General features: G+C 35.1%; 3 protein-coding genes, 2 non-coding genes and 2 pseudogenes across 5 annotated transcripts; 4 read left to right on the forward strand and 3 right to left on the reverse strand.

Moving 5' to 3' along the window:
* The first annotated feature begins 1,545 nt into the window (after positions 1 to 1,545).
* Positions 1,546 to 3,648, forward strand: LOC108861853 (AP2-like ethylene-responsive transcription factor At2g41710; annotated as a pseudogene).
* A 3,316-nt stretch (positions 3,649 to 6,964) lies between these two features.
* On the forward strand, positions 6,965 to 7,057 carry LOC130495365 (small nucleolar RNA Z102/R77). The gene has a single exon (XR_008934636.1). It is a non-coding gene; the product is annotated as a small nucleolar RNA Z102/R77 (small nucleolar RNA).
* A 97-nt stretch (positions 7,058 to 7,154) lies between these two features.
* LOC130495364 (small nucleolar RNA Z102/R77) lies at positions 7,155 to 7,245 on the forward strand. The gene has a single exon (XR_008934635.1). It is a non-coding gene; the product is annotated as a small nucleolar RNA Z102/R77 (small nucleolar RNA).
* A 2,273-nt stretch (positions 7,246 to 9,518) lies between these two features.
* On the forward strand, positions 9,519 to 11,153 carry LOC108859069 (MATH domain and coiled-coil domain-containing protein At3g58370-like). Its single transcript, XM_018632916.2, is given in 5 exon segments — positions 9,519 to 9,800; positions 9,871 to 10,028; positions 10,148 to 10,455; positions 10,622 to 10,709; positions 10,712 to 11,153. Coding segments are annotated over 5 exon segments (999 nt in total). The 5' UTR covers positions 9,519 to 9,693; the 3' UTR covers positions 11,050 to 11,153.
* Positions 11,154 to 11,284: 131 nt separating this feature from the next.
* On the reverse strand, positions 11,285 to 12,541 carry LOC108859070 (MATH domain and coiled-coil domain-containing protein At3g58340). Its single transcript, XM_018632917.1, has 4 exons — positions 12,399 to 12,541; positions 12,133 to 12,293; positions 11,766 to 11,989; positions 11,285 to 11,664 (listed from the first exon to the last, which is right to left on the reverse strand). The coding sequence occupies exons 1-4, from the start codon at positions 12,503 to 12,505 to the stop codon at positions 11,416 to 11,418; spliced, it is 741 nt and encodes a 246-aa protein (XP_018488419.1). The 5' UTR covers positions 12,506 to 12,541; the 3' UTR covers positions 11,285 to 11,415.
* Positions 12,542 to 12,997: 456 nt separating this feature from the next.
* On the reverse strand, positions 12,998 to 14,336 carry LOC108858630 (MATH domain and coiled-coil domain-containing protein At3g58410-like; annotated as a pseudogene).
* Positions 14,337 to 15,140: 804 nt separating this feature from the next.
* On the reverse strand, positions 15,141 to 16,270 carry LOC108861009 (MATH domain and coiled-coil domain-containing protein At3g58410-like). The gene is made up of 3 exons (XM_018634840.2): positions 16,120 to 16,270; positions 15,637 to 15,893; positions 15,141 to 15,545 (listed from the first exon to the last, which is right to left on the reverse strand). The coding sequence occupies exons 1-3, from the start codon at positions 16,229 to 16,231 to the stop codon at positions 15,141 to 15,143; spliced, it is 774 nt and encodes a 257-aa protein (XP_018490342.2). The 5' UTR covers positions 16,232 to 16,270.
* Between the last annotated feature and the right edge of the window lie 630 nt (positions 16,271 to 16,900).

Consider the following 16,900-nt stretch of genomic DNA (forward strand, 5'->3'; position numbering starts at 1 on the left):
ATATATATATATATATATATATATATATATATATTTTGACGGAAAATCGATAATTCAAAGTCTAAACCACAATATAAGGGAATCTTTTACGACAAAAAATAATAATTAGTGAAAGTAGTGACAAACAAAACTGTTTTTTTAGTAGATAGAAAATTGATGATCATCTTTGTATTTTTGTGTGAAAAATAACAAGTGCGATCAAAGATCGATATATACCTTCCAAATTATAAGACGCATACCAAATTTCCGACCGTAACTTAACCAGACTAGAACCAATCCTAAAAACTTTCAGGCCACAGGTAACCGAAAAAAGTTCAATGCAAAAAAAAAGAGAGTTTAAGATCAGATATGGTTCTATTTCGACACCCTAACACATGTAAATAATACATACTAAGTATTTGCATATTGTAGTTTGTATGCCATGCCATTTTAATGTGATCCATTACTGAGTACGTAATAGTCCATCATGATACTTGCTTCCGTTTGTGTCTGTTTGTCGATGCATAGTTTTGAAATTTTACCGTTCGGGTGATAACCCACCATCCCCCCCCCCCCCACTCCACAGTGCGTCGCGAGTTATAAGCCTGCTCACTTTAGGTATACCAATAAGTAAATTTACACCACTTCCCGTCAATTCATTGATCTTAAATTTTAGTTTACTTTTTTTGTTAGTTGCTAACACATAGACAAAACGAAGTCTCTACCCTTTTTTACCATTGACCTTGGGTGGAGAATGGAGATAAACAAGAAAGCTAGGGTACAACAGACTGAACTATATATGAGAGTATCTGTAGGTTCTCATATAGTATTTATTTTGTTCTATGAAATATTAAAATCGATTAGTGTATTCGATTGATTTGATATAATTTTAATATACTATATATTAAAAATTCTGGATAAATATTTATGATGCAGAGATTTTGATTAAGTTTCTGAGCTGATATTTTAAAATAATTTGTATATTTAAGAAAAAAAAATGAAACTAAGCTATTTCTATGTGATTCAGTTTTCAATCTCCACATTTTAGTTTTGGATCGTTCATATTTCACAAAGTTATAAATTATAATGCGGTGGCAAAACTAATGTTGCGAACCAATGAACTATACTTTTGGATTTCTTGGTGGGCGAAAAAGAGAACATAAACAATTATATGTGACCATTAATTAATCCCGACAGATAAGAGAAATGTGGCTAAAAAGAAAATAACTTTATAATATATATGTATATATTACAAAGACACACTTAATAATGTCTGGCAGAAGAAAAGGACTTTATATAATGTGATGCAAACACAAGTTGGATATCTATTATTATAAAGAAAAGGGGTCTCTCTTCTCCTTCATTCACGTCATAAAATAATGTTCCCAAAGATTGACACGTGTCCTTATCACTTATGCGCATCGTTTCATTTAAAATATCCAGACAACTTATGGGCTTCATCTCTATTCTAAGCTTATTTTCTCACAACAGACCAAGCCCGTCTCGATTTTATCAATGTCTAAATGCTGCTACACAACATCGTTTTCTATTAGGGTTGGACCAGTGTGTATTCCTCTGCCATTCGAGATCAATGCTTTACCTGAGTTACAAGAGAGTTGTTTCATCTTCTTCCTCATCAATCCGCAGAAATACCGGTTACAGCTTCAACCTCTTCAAGATCTTCTTAAATCCATACCCATGATCTCTCTTGAATGCAATCTTAACTCATGGATGGCGGTGGAATCTCGACTATAAAAAGGTATGCTTTCATGATTAGAGAACCATCTCCTCATTCCGTATTCAGAAACCACTAATCTTATTTTCAGTATAATAGTTCTTCCACGATCTGGTTTAGGAGAGGCCAAGCCATCCTTTTATGGGAAGCTCTCCGGATTGATGTCGAGATGTTCATCAACGAACATGTAATGATGGAAGAATCAAAAATCCTGACTAATTGCATTTACATAAGGAACAGGTAATGGTTCTGTATCAAGCTTTCACATATTGCGTCTGTGTTGTGTCTTTACTTGGGTTTGTTTTTTGATTGGAGGGGGAAGAGGTTCTAATTATGGCGTCGATGTCGTCGTCGAATCAGGGACTAAGACAGAGGTGGGAGGAGGAGGAAGAGAGAGCTCGGTGACGGTGGCGGAATGATAAAATATTGTTGCATAGAGGTTTTAAGAAGGCGAAGAAGGAGAGGGGTTGCACATTGAGCGTATCAGTGAAACGAAACGCAGCTCTGCACCGCTGGCAAAAGGAGTTCCATTTACTGTGGAGTCACCAGGTACTGTGATTGTGTGTCTTCTAATCTGAATAGCTGTTTATGATCCGGATGAGGATGGAGTTATTCAATTTTGAATTTCATATTGTGTAATCTGACATCAGAGAAATTAAACTTATGACTGGTGATGTGATTGTTCGATTCAGAGAGATGAGTCATCTAAAATCGTTGATTGTTCTGACAATTGTTTGGTTGTCGATCATGTCTCATTGAGACAAGAACTGAATGTACTGATGTGTATTGATTCTTGAGTTTTTGTAAGTACAGGCATAGATGGACAGGTCGCTGTGCTCACCTTTGAGAGAAGATAAGAGTACACTGAACCAAAACCAGAACAAGAAAGGAAATAAGGTTTATCTTTTTTTTTTCTACATCCTACAAAGCTGATCTTTTTTTTTGTTTTCCTTAAATGTTTTCATCTTTGATGCAAATTTCACCGCATCAGTTATTCATTGTGTTTTTTTTTTGTATATCCGAACATAGTTGGTATCAGATTGGATTTAAACGTTACTTATACACTTGGCAGGAGCATATGTTGAAAAAGCTGCTGCTAGAACTTACGACCTTGCTGCTTTGAAATACTGGGGACCTGGGACACTTATTTACTTTCCAGTGAGTTTGCCATGTTAGTATGCTTTAAACATTGAGGTTTAAGCTCTTCAGTTGGACACCTGGACCTGAATACTTCAGTAAAATTCATTATGGTGAGATTCTAATTACATTTTCACGATAAGATGTAAAACTTATTCTCCTTGAACAACAGGAGCAGGTGATGATCGAGGAGCAGAAGGTGACTTTCTTGGCATCTTTTATCTGGAAAGAAAGATTAATCTGATAGAATACATAAAGTGGTGGTGGGGAGTCAATAAAATCTATCAGCCAGAATCTTCATCATAAGCATCAGAGGATGCAAAGGTTGAAGACGCTGGTACTGAGCTTAAAATACTGGAAGACACATCAGAGGCAACAGAGCCATACAAATCCCGAAACATTGGCGTTAATCAGAGAATAGGAGAAACAAAACAAATATCATCGGCGTCTTCCACCTCCTCTGCCTTAAGCAATTTGTCTGCGTCACCTGCTTACAGGAGCCGGGAGGAGAAAGTGCTGAAGATCCAAGCACTGGTTGTTGTTACTACAGGAGCCGGGAGGAGAAAGTGCTGAAGATACAAGTAGATGGAGATGTTCTCTGAGATGATAACCTGACCATAGCAATCCAAAGATCTGTTTACGTGCCAATTTTTTTAGTTTCTGAATATCTTTTATAGTTACCTTAATTTGTTACACTTTTAATATTTCCAGTACCTTTATGTAATATACACGGAACTTGACTTGGGTATCAAACAAAATTTGGTCATACAAACTCAAACTTGACTGTAATAATTAAACCTTCAACTGTAATCGTATAATAATTCCTTCCAATGCAAATTAATATCGCAACGTAGAATTCCACAACACACACGTCCGCACTAACTAGCATTAGTCCACGCATCACAATTATAACAAGGAAACATTAAACCCTACCACAAAGCACTCTAACGAATTTCAAAATATAATATACAACAATTCACCCCTATATTTAAATATAAGCATCAAACAAACAGAGATTAAGAAAATATTGACACACAAACAACAAAATAAAACAACAATTATATAACACATAATGATTCAATAAATGAATGTAACATGATTCAAAATTGTAGCACAGTGTATAGTTTTAACATGATACATATATTGTATTATAATATATTTTTTTCCATAGTAAAATTATGGTAAAATTTTAAAATAAAATAATAGTTTACTCAGTAAAACCAATGGAAAAATACAGAAGGTAATTGCATAAATAAAACATTCACTATTTATAGGCTGAAACTGAATAATAATATTGTTAAAAAATATTCTAATCACTTTGGATGGTATAGTTCATTTAATAATTGTTTTAGTACAATCTACCTCAATTTTAAAAAAAAAGTGTTACTGTGAAGCAATTTTTTTTTCTTATTAACTAAAACCAATAGATTTAAAAGAAAATATATAAGATAGACAGTCTTAGTGGATTCAAAACAAATAACAAGAAAAAATAATTCATAATCTATACGTACAGTTCCCAGTAATTTAATGTTATTTACTGATTAATGATGATAGAAAAATATTCAAAAATGAAAATAAATCTACTACTTTTATGATATTTTTATTAATTAAACAGGATTTTTTAACAGCAAAACAACAAAAAATAATATCATATCAGTCAGTATTATTGTCAATTGTTTAGAAATTTTTTTATTTTTTATACTTTAGTTCACATATAACTTATATTTATGGTTATAGACTCGAACTCCAAGTTCGAACATAATGGTGAGCTTAATATAATTTTCAAGGTGGGTACCTGATACAATGGCTAAGTGAGCCTCTTCGATCTTGATTTATCATGCTGTTTGATCCAATATTAAGAGTTATTTTTACTTTTGTTTGGTTAAAGCAGAAAAGTATCCAAGTAATATTAAAAGGCGCCAATGAAACATAAAGATCCTCGAGGTGGATTTATATAGTGAACCAGGGGTGCTGAACTCAAGAAGAACCTTGCTCTCTCTCTCTCTCTCTCTCTCTCTCTCTCTCTCTCTCTCTCTCTCTCTCTCTCTCTCTACAAAGCAAAGAAGAAAACCTGAAGATAATTTTTAAACTAATCTCATCATCATATATCTATATTCTAACTTAAATAGTGCCAACAAAAACATGAATTGGACTGGTGTTTGGTCAATGTAATTAAAATAGATGCGATTAGCACATCAGATATGAGATATGAATAACCCAAGGTTCATGTAGATATCAACACAAGAGTCAGGGTTAGAGGAAGAAGAGAATCAACAGTGTATCAAATAAGATGTTCAAGAAAGTGAAAGAAAGATCTAAAAAGATCAAGAACAGTCCTACCAAACTTGGTCATGGTCATGGTCATTACCACGATCATTATGTGTACGAAGAAGAATATGGCAAGCAAGAATTAGAGTGGCACGGTGAGCCAGATACGATTATGAACGTTATTCAAACTAATTATACATTGATAGCAGATATATCAACCTAGACGGAGGATGAGGAGGACGAAAAACAAAAGATAAATGTTCTAATATCCTTACAATTTATAATTTAATGGTTTTAAAGCCAAAATAAAATTTAAACAGACTGTTCATAATTTTTTTTTAACTAAAGTTAAATAAGTAAGATAAAAAATCAGATTAAACTAAGCTTAAATCATTTTTATATGTTTTTCATCACGTGATATATAATTTACAATAATAAAATTAACATATTTTAAGCAGTAAAAGATTCAAATTTGGTAGATCAATTTTTTTTTAAAGTTCATTTTTTTAAGAAAAATTGTCTAATGACTTATATTTTAATAACAAATGTTAATACACACATAATATTGAAATAAAACTTATATTTTAATAACAAATATTAATATATACATAATATTGAAATAAAAATAAATATTATAGAAATACCTCGGGTGTAGCCCGGGCCGATCTATATAAAAATATAAATACAAAACATATAACAAAAATTATAGAAAAATCCCGGGCGTAGCCCGGGTCGACCCTAATTTTATTATAAAATATAGATTGGTATGGGACATAATGCATAACAGTTAGTTAAAACAAATGGACATGACTCATATGTTTATATTTCTCAAAAGAAGAACCAATATCCAAGCCAAAGTTATATATATTTTTTATATATATTCAGTCTTCTCCTTTACAGAAAACTCATCAAAGTTATCTCATGATGTTCTAATAATTCATAATCCACAAGTGTATGTGGTGTGAGGTTTGAAAACCATAAGGTAATCTCATTATTGGATGAGTATGTGGAGTTTCGCACAAAAAAAAGGATGAGTATGTGGTTAGGTATGAAAACCATAAGGTATAGTCTAATGATGCTCTATAACAATCCACAGCCCGTAAGAGTGTTGACTGAAAACAATTAAACTCAAAGAAGCAACTTAATTTCCATAGACCTGACCTCAAAGGGTGTTCCCAGAGGATATGATTCTCCAGTCTTCATCAAAATGTAACATATGTAATCGTAATTGCCTAGAAAAGTTTTTTTGATCAAATTTCCGATGCATCAACAAGAAAATATAATGTTAGAAAGTGACTTACCAATGTGATTTAATTCTTTAACCTTCGAAGAGATTTATGTACTTTAGTCTTCGTATAATCTCATCTTGTAAATGGTGGGCTCATACAGAAGACCAAATCCTAATTTCATCAAAACTTGAATAAAATGTGAATTTTTTCCTATCACGGAACTTAACAACTGTTTTGAAACGAACTACCGAATTTCTGGAAGCGCCCAAAAACAAAAAGAACATTGAACCAAGACCAAAATCAGATGCATAAAGCTTGCAAGGAGAGAACGTATATAGAGGAAACTGGGCCAGTTATAGACCCATAACGAAACTCTGTGGTGGCTACAAATTATAGACTTTAGTTGAGCCCATGTTTGAGCCCATTAAAATTTGGTAAAACCCTTAAAAAAACGAACTTTACTTGATGTATATATATGCCCCACATCAACTATTACTTCGACGACTCTGCTTCAGTCTCCACTGTGTTTTTTATGTTCTCTGCGTCTCTGGAAAAATTAAAAGTTTCGATTTTTATGTGTTGTGGTTTTGATGGAGAACTAAAAATAGGATGATGAGAGGGATATGATGATTGAACTTTTATTGGTTCCCTATTGGTTTGATATAGCCGAGATGATGGCATCTTACGTATTAGCTCTATCTGATCTCTCCTTTCTCCTCCAAAGTCCCCATGCTTTGTTAGTATTTATATAATTTTACAAATAAGTTTTGATAATCGTTATGATGTTTTGGAGAGGGAATAGAATGGAATGATGAATGTTGAACTTTTTTGGTTCCCTATTGGTTTGATTCGCCGGTATGATGGCATCTAACGTATTAGCTCTATCTGATCCCATTCTCTTGTCTCCATTACTCTGCTTTTGAATTACTTTCTTTCTGCTGAGATAATTTTCTGTTTACTTCTATCGACCTTTGAGCTGAATATAAACTAATCATCAGAAAGCCTGAAGCTTTCACCGGACTATTAGTTTCGGATTAACGTTTTATTAAAATATTAAAAGTACAAGGAAATTGATCATGGTTGTACTATGAACCCATTCCGTTTGGAGATGAATAAGCTAAAAGCCTCTAAAATTGAAACTTGGCATCAAAATCAATGCATAGCCCAAGATAACAGGACAACACTACTCAACATTAGAGGTTAAGAACTCTGTTTTGTTGTCGTTCGGTCAGAACTAATCCTAAATTGTCAATCGCAAAAGAGAATCACGTGGAGTTTAGTAATAAATGGTGGTAAAAGTTGGATCTAAATCATTTTTGTAATCAGATAAGGTCTACATAGTAATTGTCAAGCTTCACTGTTTGAGTTTCAGTTAGACGATATCCTCGGAACCAAGTCTAACACTGTCGGAAACTCCCTCCGTCTTAGTTCCACAATCATTTTGTCAAGTTCTCTCATGCGTGCACCACGTGTTTCCATTTTCTTCTTCACGGAAAGCTTTTCCCGCTTCTTCTTCGACCAATCCAACTCGAAACCTACCCCTACTAGATCCAAAGCGTATTCTCAGCTTCCCTAGGCTCTTCCTCTGTTATCTTCTGAGGAGCTAGGCAAGTTATGTCGATGAGGTAGAGGAGGTTGTTCGTGTACACGCAATCTTCACCAACTGGTTCTTTGGACAAATGTATAATGCGGTTTTTGTTTTTTTTTTCAAGTGTTCTTCTCACATACTCTACCTGAGAACAAGTTTTATGGAAACAAAAACACTAACCCTGAAGTTTCGTTATGGGCCTACAACTAGCCCAGTTTCTTCATTATACCCTCTCTCCTTGGTCCTTGCAACCTTTATGCATCTGAGTTTGGTCTTCCAGAAATTTGGTATGAGTTCGTTCACGCAGTTGTTAAGTTCTGTTGATAGAAAATTTTCATAGTGTAATTGGATTGTCACAGCGTAAAGTGGTGGAAACATTAGGTGGAAAAAAAAAGAGAATTACATTTTAAAATTTAGAGTAAAACTTTTCACTTGTTTAAAGTAGTGGGAAAATTGACTCTACTTTGATTTTCTTCCACTTATTAAGGTAAATGAAGTTAATCCTTTTTTATCTGATTAGTATAAATAAGTTAATTCAAAGTAAAAACTAAAACTAGAGTAAAGATTTACTCTAAAAGGTATATCCAATCACATTTTAAGATTTGGTCTTCTCACTTCTTTATGAGCCCCAACTATTTACAAGATGAGATTATAGAAACCTGCAATTGGAAAATCTTCGAAGATTGTTCAAATCTTTTAATTCTGACAAGAAATCTCTCCTAGGCCATCGTAGGGGTTTAGGTGCTTAGGGATATTTTCGGTTTATTAAAAGTTAAATAGTGTAACGATTATGGGGTGGGTATTTTGTGAATTTAGGTTTTTTTGTATTTATATACAACCCAAATTTTCTTTATTCATTTATTAGCAAAGATGGTGTTGATAATAGAAAAAAATAGATTTAAATTCTGTTTTAAAAGAAACTGAAATGCAATACAGAAAATAAAATTAGGAAGAGACAAACAATCAAACGAAATAACTAAATAAGCGAACAAAGTTGCTAATAATAAAATAAATTTGAGTGAAGTGAAATTAATAGCTAGTATGAAAATGATAGAAAATCATTTCCAATCATATTCTATAATTTACTGCAAAATAAAATGATAAATAGAGAAATAAACAAATAGAAAAAATCAAAAAATAATTAATTCATTTATAGAATAATTTTTTTTTTTGTTTATTCATTGCTCTATTTACTATTCTGTTTTTTTTTTTTTGAATTATACAGAGGTATCCTGGCTTTACAGAAGTGGTCCAGACTAGTCACGTGTTGCCAAATGTCGGTCCTCTGTCCCTGGCGATGCCGAAATGTTAATTTCCCAGTGGCCGGGATTCGAACCCAGGTGGCAGAACTCACAGCTGTGAACCCTTTACCAACTGAGCTAGAAGCCCCGGTTTACTATTCTGTTTTACAATATATAGTTCGAGATAATAAGAGTTCAGTTCAGTGACAGTGCTCTCTTTCTTGAATCCCGACTCTGAACGGGAATTACTCCATCTTTTACCTTAGTTCTCTGGTGTATTAGAAATTTAGAACAAACGTTTCCTCTTTTTAAGGTAACTAGTTTTAAGTAGTTTCAAGTGTTTGGTTCGAAATTAATAGTTCATCTTGTTTCGCTTCACTGTTGTCTTTTTAAAAGTCCACGGGAAGTTTTAAGGTTTTAATGTGTTCTCATTGGTGAGTGCCATTTCTTTAAAGGGGTTCAGTAGTTACCTTTCATGTTTTGGTAGTGTGATTGAGACTCTGGAGTCTGTCTGCAATGGTGAGTGAAGCTGATAACAAGTTCACTTGGGTGATAAAGGATTTCTCCTCTCTGCAATCTCAGAGGATCTACTCCGATAGATTTTTGATTGGTGGCTACAAATGGTAAGAGAAAAACTTGTTTAAAGTTATTTTCTCAACCGCTATGCTAATTCGTTTTTTTTATTACTGTTAGGTGTCTTATTGCTTATCCAAAAGGATCTAAAGTTGATTGCCTGTCTCTGTATCTTGGAGTAGCCGATCATGAATCATTGCCACTTGGATGGAGAAGGAACACAAAATTTTCACTCAAAGTGGTAAATCAATTTTCAGAGAAGTCATCTGTATCGCGAGGTACGTACGCTTTTATTAGCTTATGGTTTGAGCAAATTATGTTCTATAAAAATTCTAATGTTTTTGTGAAATGATTGTTTTGACTATTAGATGAGTTGTATGTTTCTTGATTTTTACAGAAGCAACCGAGTGGTTTGATCAGAAGACTCACTCTTTTGGTTTTACGAAACTTCTTCCACTTGCCAAACTTCATGCCAAAGACGGTGGATTTCTTGTGAATGAGGAGCTCAAGATTGTTGCAGAGGTAAATGTTCTTCAAGTTATCGGAGAATCTGATATGTCAGAAGGCTCTCAAGAGACAAACCAACGGCCTATGAAAAAGATGAAGATGGAACAATATGTTACGGGATCTAGTGATTTACACAAGGAAACTCTAGTGGGAAACGAAACCGTTGATGTCAATGGGTTTCAAGTCTCTACATTACAGGTAATAAGATGATTAAAGACAATACACTTGAGTACTTGTGTTGTTTAAAATCACATATTAAGAAACAGAGAACGTGAGTTTGCAGCCTTGCAGGACAAAACCAAGATTCATCATCTCTCCAAAACTTATATGACATGGTTTTTTATATATTTTGTTTTACTGGCAGGTAGCATATGTGAGGTGTATATTTGAAAAACACCCAGACTTTGCATCAAAACTCCGTTCAAATAATCAGCACCTGAAGTCGTCATACATGTTCTCCTCGGACTAATTGAAACACTCTGCCAGGTGCCTGAGAATCTATCTGATAGTGATTTGGATGAAGCATCGGCTGCGGTTTCGTACTTAACGCAGGTTGGCTTTAAAGTTGATTGGTTGGAGGAGAAGCTGGAGGAAGTAAAAGAAAAGAAGACAAAAGTGAACACTGGCAAGGCTCAGCTGGAACACATGGAGGAAGAGTTTAAGGTACTCAACAAGAAATGCTTGGAACTTAAAGATCTTGTGGAGAAGCAGAATGCAGATGTGTCGGCCGCCAATATTGCTCTCTTGTTCGATGATGTTGTTGACGTTTCAAGAGTTGTCATAAACTTGTAGTTTGTTTTTTTTTCCTTGGTAAATCTGTTAATGGTATAAATGATTAAATAGTTTCTGAAAACACCACAATTCACAAAGTATATGCAGTGTTCTAAAAATCAGTATTGGCTGCACCTAGGCACCCTCGATGGGTAGTTCAAATCGTTTTAAACTATTCTAAATCCGTCCAAGTTGTTCTAGTTAGATCTAAATTATATAATCTGCCTGTAGTCGCTTTACATATACAAAGCGTACGTGTAGTTAAAAATCTTATGCAGGAATAACCATTTATTTAGAGACAGATTACTTGTGTTTTTCTTGTCACTCAGCTTTCATATTACAAACACAAATGATGGAGGAGATTCTTGTACAGAGAACCTCTTCTCTTTATGTTCTTTTGACTTGGTCCAGACTCTTCTCAAGCCAATCAACCTTAAACCCTGCATTTTTCAAGTATGTCAGCGCAATGTCTGCTTCCACCAGGTCTTCATCAGAGAGCTCCTGAACTGATTTTGAAAACATCTCACTAAGACCGAGCAAGAAGTTCATGCATGCTGTCCTCAGATTCTGGTTCTTTGCACGGAACTCTACTGCAATGTCTGGATGTCTTTCAAATATCCCTCTCACAGCTTCCACCTGACAGTAAAAAAAATTAAAAATAGAAGTCACAAAGTGTTTTGACAGAGCACTCTTTGGAGATATAAATAAGAAGTTTCCACCAATCTTTAGTTTCTTGCCTGTGAAGGAAGAACTTGAAACCCATTGACATCCATGAAAGTCTTCTCAAGCAAATCTTTAGACTCATCTAACATGCCAATAACTTCAAGAGCCTCTATTTCAGCAACAATCTTTAGTTCATCATTCACCAGGAAACCACCATCTTTGTCATGAAGTTTGGCGAAGGGAAGCATTCCTGATAAACCCCATCCTGGAGCTTTCTGATCAAACCAAATACTTGTCTCTGTACAATGTTTCACGCCGTTAGTTAACCAACAACAATTATAACACTGCATGAACTATGCAGTCCTGTGTCACGATGACACTGACAAGGACTCTTTGGACCAACATGAATCAAATAGTGAGCAGAAGCTAGTTAAAAATCACCTCTGTGTATAGAGAGTTCATGTGAAAGGTGGTTTACTATAGTTAGATGAAACTTAACGTATCTTGCCCATCCAGAAGGCAATGATTGACCATCGGTAATAGCGAGAGACACAACCAACGAATCACCACCTTTATATCCCTTGGGATATGTGAAAAGATCCCTGCCAGAAGAAAACCAAAAAAAAAAGGAAAAGAATCAAACAAAATGAAATATGGATGATTGACTTCAAGTGTATCTAAATCAAACAAAGACTTGTAGTTTTTACCAATAGAAGCCACTGATCAGAACTGGTGCAGAATAAAGCTTGTCAGATGGCAAAGAGGAAAAGTTCTTTATCAACCAAGCGAACTTTTTCTTGTTCAGATTCTCCATTGATGTGGTGTGATAAGTTGAGTAGAGAATCGAACGTCAGGTACAGGAAGAAGAAGAGACAATAGTGTATAAGTACGTAGAAAATTTAAGAGAATATACTTATCTTACAGGTTCAGTGAGGAATCTCAAGTTACGTGAGCAGAGGGGAAGAACCTTAGGTCATCATGACTTGATACTCCACATAATTATAAATTAACAAAAGGGTCATACATATGAATATTAAAGAGAGAATACTTTAGTTTATTCTAGCCCTGATCCTTTTGAAACCTCTACAAGATCATTGAACTTTGATACTTGACTTATATACCCCACGCCTGATCAGTTTAGTCTTTATAGAGGGGATAACAAAAAAAAGTATTATAAAAAGACAAAGATGTATTAAGGAGGATGCATGCATACATTACCAATAACGTACAATAACATGAATAGTTATGAAACCAAGGGAGGAAACTAAAAACAACAGAACACAAAATGTTTAAGAACATCAACGCATCAAACAACATCATCGAATGACAGAGGAGTTTTGGTCTCCGCCAACTCAGCCTTCAGCTCTGAACACTTTTGCTTCAAGTTTAGTAAAGTTTCCTCTTTCTGCTTATTCACTTTAGCTCGGTCAAGCTTCTTCTCCAACCAAGCCAACTCAAATCCTGAATCTTTCAGATATGTCAGTGCAACATCTGCTTGCACAAGATCCTCACTGGAGAGCTCTTGAAGTGATTGGCACAGAGTCTCGATTAAGCATAGAAGGGAGTTCATGCATGCTTTCCTCAGATGTCGGTTCTTTGAACGGAACTCTACTGCAATGTCTGGATGTCTCTAAAATATACTCCGCACAGAATCTACCTGCAAGTGGAGACATACAAAAGAAACTCATCTGAGAGATCATTCTTTGGTAACAAGACCCACACACCACCACTAATATAAACTTATTACCTGTGAAGGAAGAACTTGGAATCCATTGACATCAATGCTTTCCTTTCCTGCTGAAGCTTCCTTGAGCAACACCCTGGAAACTACGCCATTATTTTCCTCTATCTTGCTGTTAGGTATGGTTGCTTTCTCGGGTTTCTTTGGTACATAGTTAATAGCTTCAAAAACATCAACCTCCGCAACAATCTGGATTTCATCATTTACTATGAATCCACCATCCTTGTCATGAAGTTTTGGGAGTATATACCTGTTTACACCACCCCACCCCATTGTCAACGAATCAGACCAATGCGGTCCTTCTGTAACATTTCACAACACCGTTAAGACAGATAGATCTAAACCACTGACACAACACACAAAAGTCCATGACAAGTACATGAATACAATGGAATATCTTGGATATGTACTGACAAACTGACAAAGATCAATAAGAAAATCAATCCACTAGTGAGCCAGTAAGAATCACCTTCAGCTATGGACAGCTTTTCCGAGACTTGATTCACAACAGTTAGGCGATACGTAACAAATCTTCTAAGTTCAGGAGGCAATGATGGATTGTAAGCAATCACCATAAACAAAGACAAGGCGGTTGAAAGGCGGCTGCAGATGTACATAAAAGAAATTAATTGCCGAAATATAAATGAACAAACGGTGTAATACAAAAAGATATAATGTCACACGTTTACCAGATGCAGACAGTATCATCAATCTCAAATGTATGATAATGACAAGTCTCAGATATCAAAGAGCAAAAGTTCTTTATCACCCATGTAAACTTGCTCTCCCCTATCTTCGCCCTTGATCTGATGACATTCCTCGCAATAAAGAAAAAAAAACAAGAGTATGACGACAATAAGAGTATCTTAGAACAAAGACTCCCCACTTTAGACTCAAGAGTCATTTCAACTATCTACAACACTCTTATCCAAATTAAAATTAGATTAATCGCTTGAGAAAACGAACAGTGTTCAGTAGATCAAAAGGTACATAGAGGATCAATGGTCAAAGGGTTACCCTTCAGAATCGCGTATATGGAGAGAGGCACTAGACCACAGACCCTGCAGCACTACTTAAGAAAAATAGTTAAGTTTTTGTTCTCAACTTTAAAGAGAATAACAGGAATATAAACCGTTTCTTTTACGTTGGGACTAGTCGTTTCCCCTAGGGAACATGAACTGAGCAAGACTAACTATTGGTGCATGCTAGTTAAATTAATAGTACCAAAGTTTCTTATACCATGTCACGACTAACCATGTAGTATTATTAAATCGTATATAAATACTGATACTCTGCTATATTTCAGTTTCTAAACATTCCAAGACAAAGGGCGGAGGAAATGTGTAAATACGTATCATAACTGGAAACAGAGGACTCTGTTTCTGCGAATACGAAAGCTTTAGCTCAGTCACTATTAGGAATTAGCGAACGTTAAGATGGACTAATATTAAACATATCTAGCTATAGACAACTGGGTTAACCATATTCAAGTGTCACTTTATGTTTTCATACGTAAAAGATTTTTTACTTTACAATCAAGATTCATAACCAAGTCACTTTTCAAGCGTAAAAGCTCTTTTAAAATACATGACCAAAATTAACAACTTTCACCATAAGTGCCAAAGACTTTCCAAGAAAGACAGATTAAATTGTCTTATTTTGAAAACAAAAGAAGAGGACACAAACAAATGTGTAACAACTCAAGAGATCAAACAACATCATAGTATGAGAGAGGGGTTCTGGTGGCCGACAACTCTGCCTTCTCCTCCTTCACTAGAGCATCAAGGTCTGAACATTTTTGCTTCAGTTTCAGTAAAGTATCATCCATTTCTCGTAGCCTAACCAAACTAGACTCTTCTTTCTCCTTCTTTTCTTTTACGTCGTCAAGTATCGACTCCAACCACTTCACTTCAAAGCCAACATCTTTCAAGTCTGTCAGAGCAATGTCTGCATCCTCAAGATCTTCACTGGAGAGGTCCTGAAGAGATTGGCCTAGAGTTTCGATTAAGTTGAGCAGGAAATTCATAGATGTTTTCCTCAGAAGTTGGTTCTTTGAACGGAACCCTACTGCAATATCTGGATGTCTTTCAAAAATACATCTCGCAAATTCAACCTGCAAAGCATATGAGAGAGCATTCTTGGGAGATCTGGAAAAAGATGAAGACAGAGGAAAACGTTTAAACTATTAAGTTATTTTTTTAAACCTGTGATGGAAGAACCTGAAACCCATTGACATCGATGTATTCTTGAGTCTCGTTGAGTATATCAAAAGATTCATATGCTTCTTCAGATTCTTCTGAGCAATCATATGTGCCGACAACTTGATGAACTTCCACCTCAGCAACAATCATGAGTTCTCCATCTACTTGGAACCCTTCCTTTTCGTCAAGGAGTTTGGTAAGAGGAACATTAGTTGAAGACCCAAAGCTCAATTTCTTCTGATCAAACCAGAGATGCATTTCTGTAGCAACAGATATTCATTCCCAATTAGTTAACCAAGATCGAGCAAAGTATAAAAAAATATCCTAGAGAAACATAGAACTCCATAAACATTGTACATAACAGGATAACAAGACCACTGTGCTATGAAGAATTTAACAAAAAAAAAGGTCCATAAACTGAAATATTTATTTAAAACGTTAACTCTTAGATATTAATATTAAGAGAATTGCTACAGTAAGAATCACCATTCAGTAATGCAACTTCTCCAAAATATAGGTTTGCTACAGATAGCCGAAGCTTTACGTATCTTCTCCATCCAGAAGGCAATGATTCAGGATCAGCAACTTCAAGACCCATATACAAAGAATTAACGTTGTCTTCCTTGGGATTGATAAAAAGAAACCTGAAGAAATGTAAGAAGATACGAGTCACTAAAACCATGGATAAACGATGTAGATCAACAAAGACAGTAGAGTAGTCTTCTCTTTTTTTACCATTGGCAGTCACCAATCAGGATTGGATCAGAGAAATAGACCTCAGTTTGCAAAGAGAAGTCCTCTATCACCCAAGTGAACTGCTTACCAACTTGCTTGGCCATTTCTATAATAAAAGATTCCTCAAGAAGAAGAAAACAAAAAACCATTTGATGGAGCAACAAAAATAAAAGGAGTTTAGGGTCAATGTTTATAGGATTACTCTTCAGAGATGAGTCAGAAACTGTACTCCAAAAATACAGCCCAAAGTAGACAAATGTTCAGTTCTGCAGAAGAGGAACATATGCCTCTCACAGGAAGATGGACTGCAACAGATATATATCTACAAAGAGAAAGAATGAATCTCGAGTAATGGGAACGAATGCAAACAGTCTAAGTCCCTCGTGACTTGATCTCTTGCCATTATTACGAATTATTCAATCAAGGAGTGAAAAAACACTTTGATTACGTCGAGGAGGAAAGCAATTCGCTTATAATCCTCATCGCGGACTCCCAATACGAAGTGACTTACTATTGCCTAGGGAACATTAAC

Source organism: Raphanus sativus, chromosome 5 (genome assembly GCF_000801105.2).
Source record: "Raphanus sativus cultivar WK10039 chromosome 5, ASM80110v3, whole genome shotgun sequence".
Taxonomy (NCBI): Eukaryota; Viridiplantae; Streptophyta; class Magnoliopsida; order Brassicales; family Brassicaceae; genus Raphanus; species Raphanus sativus.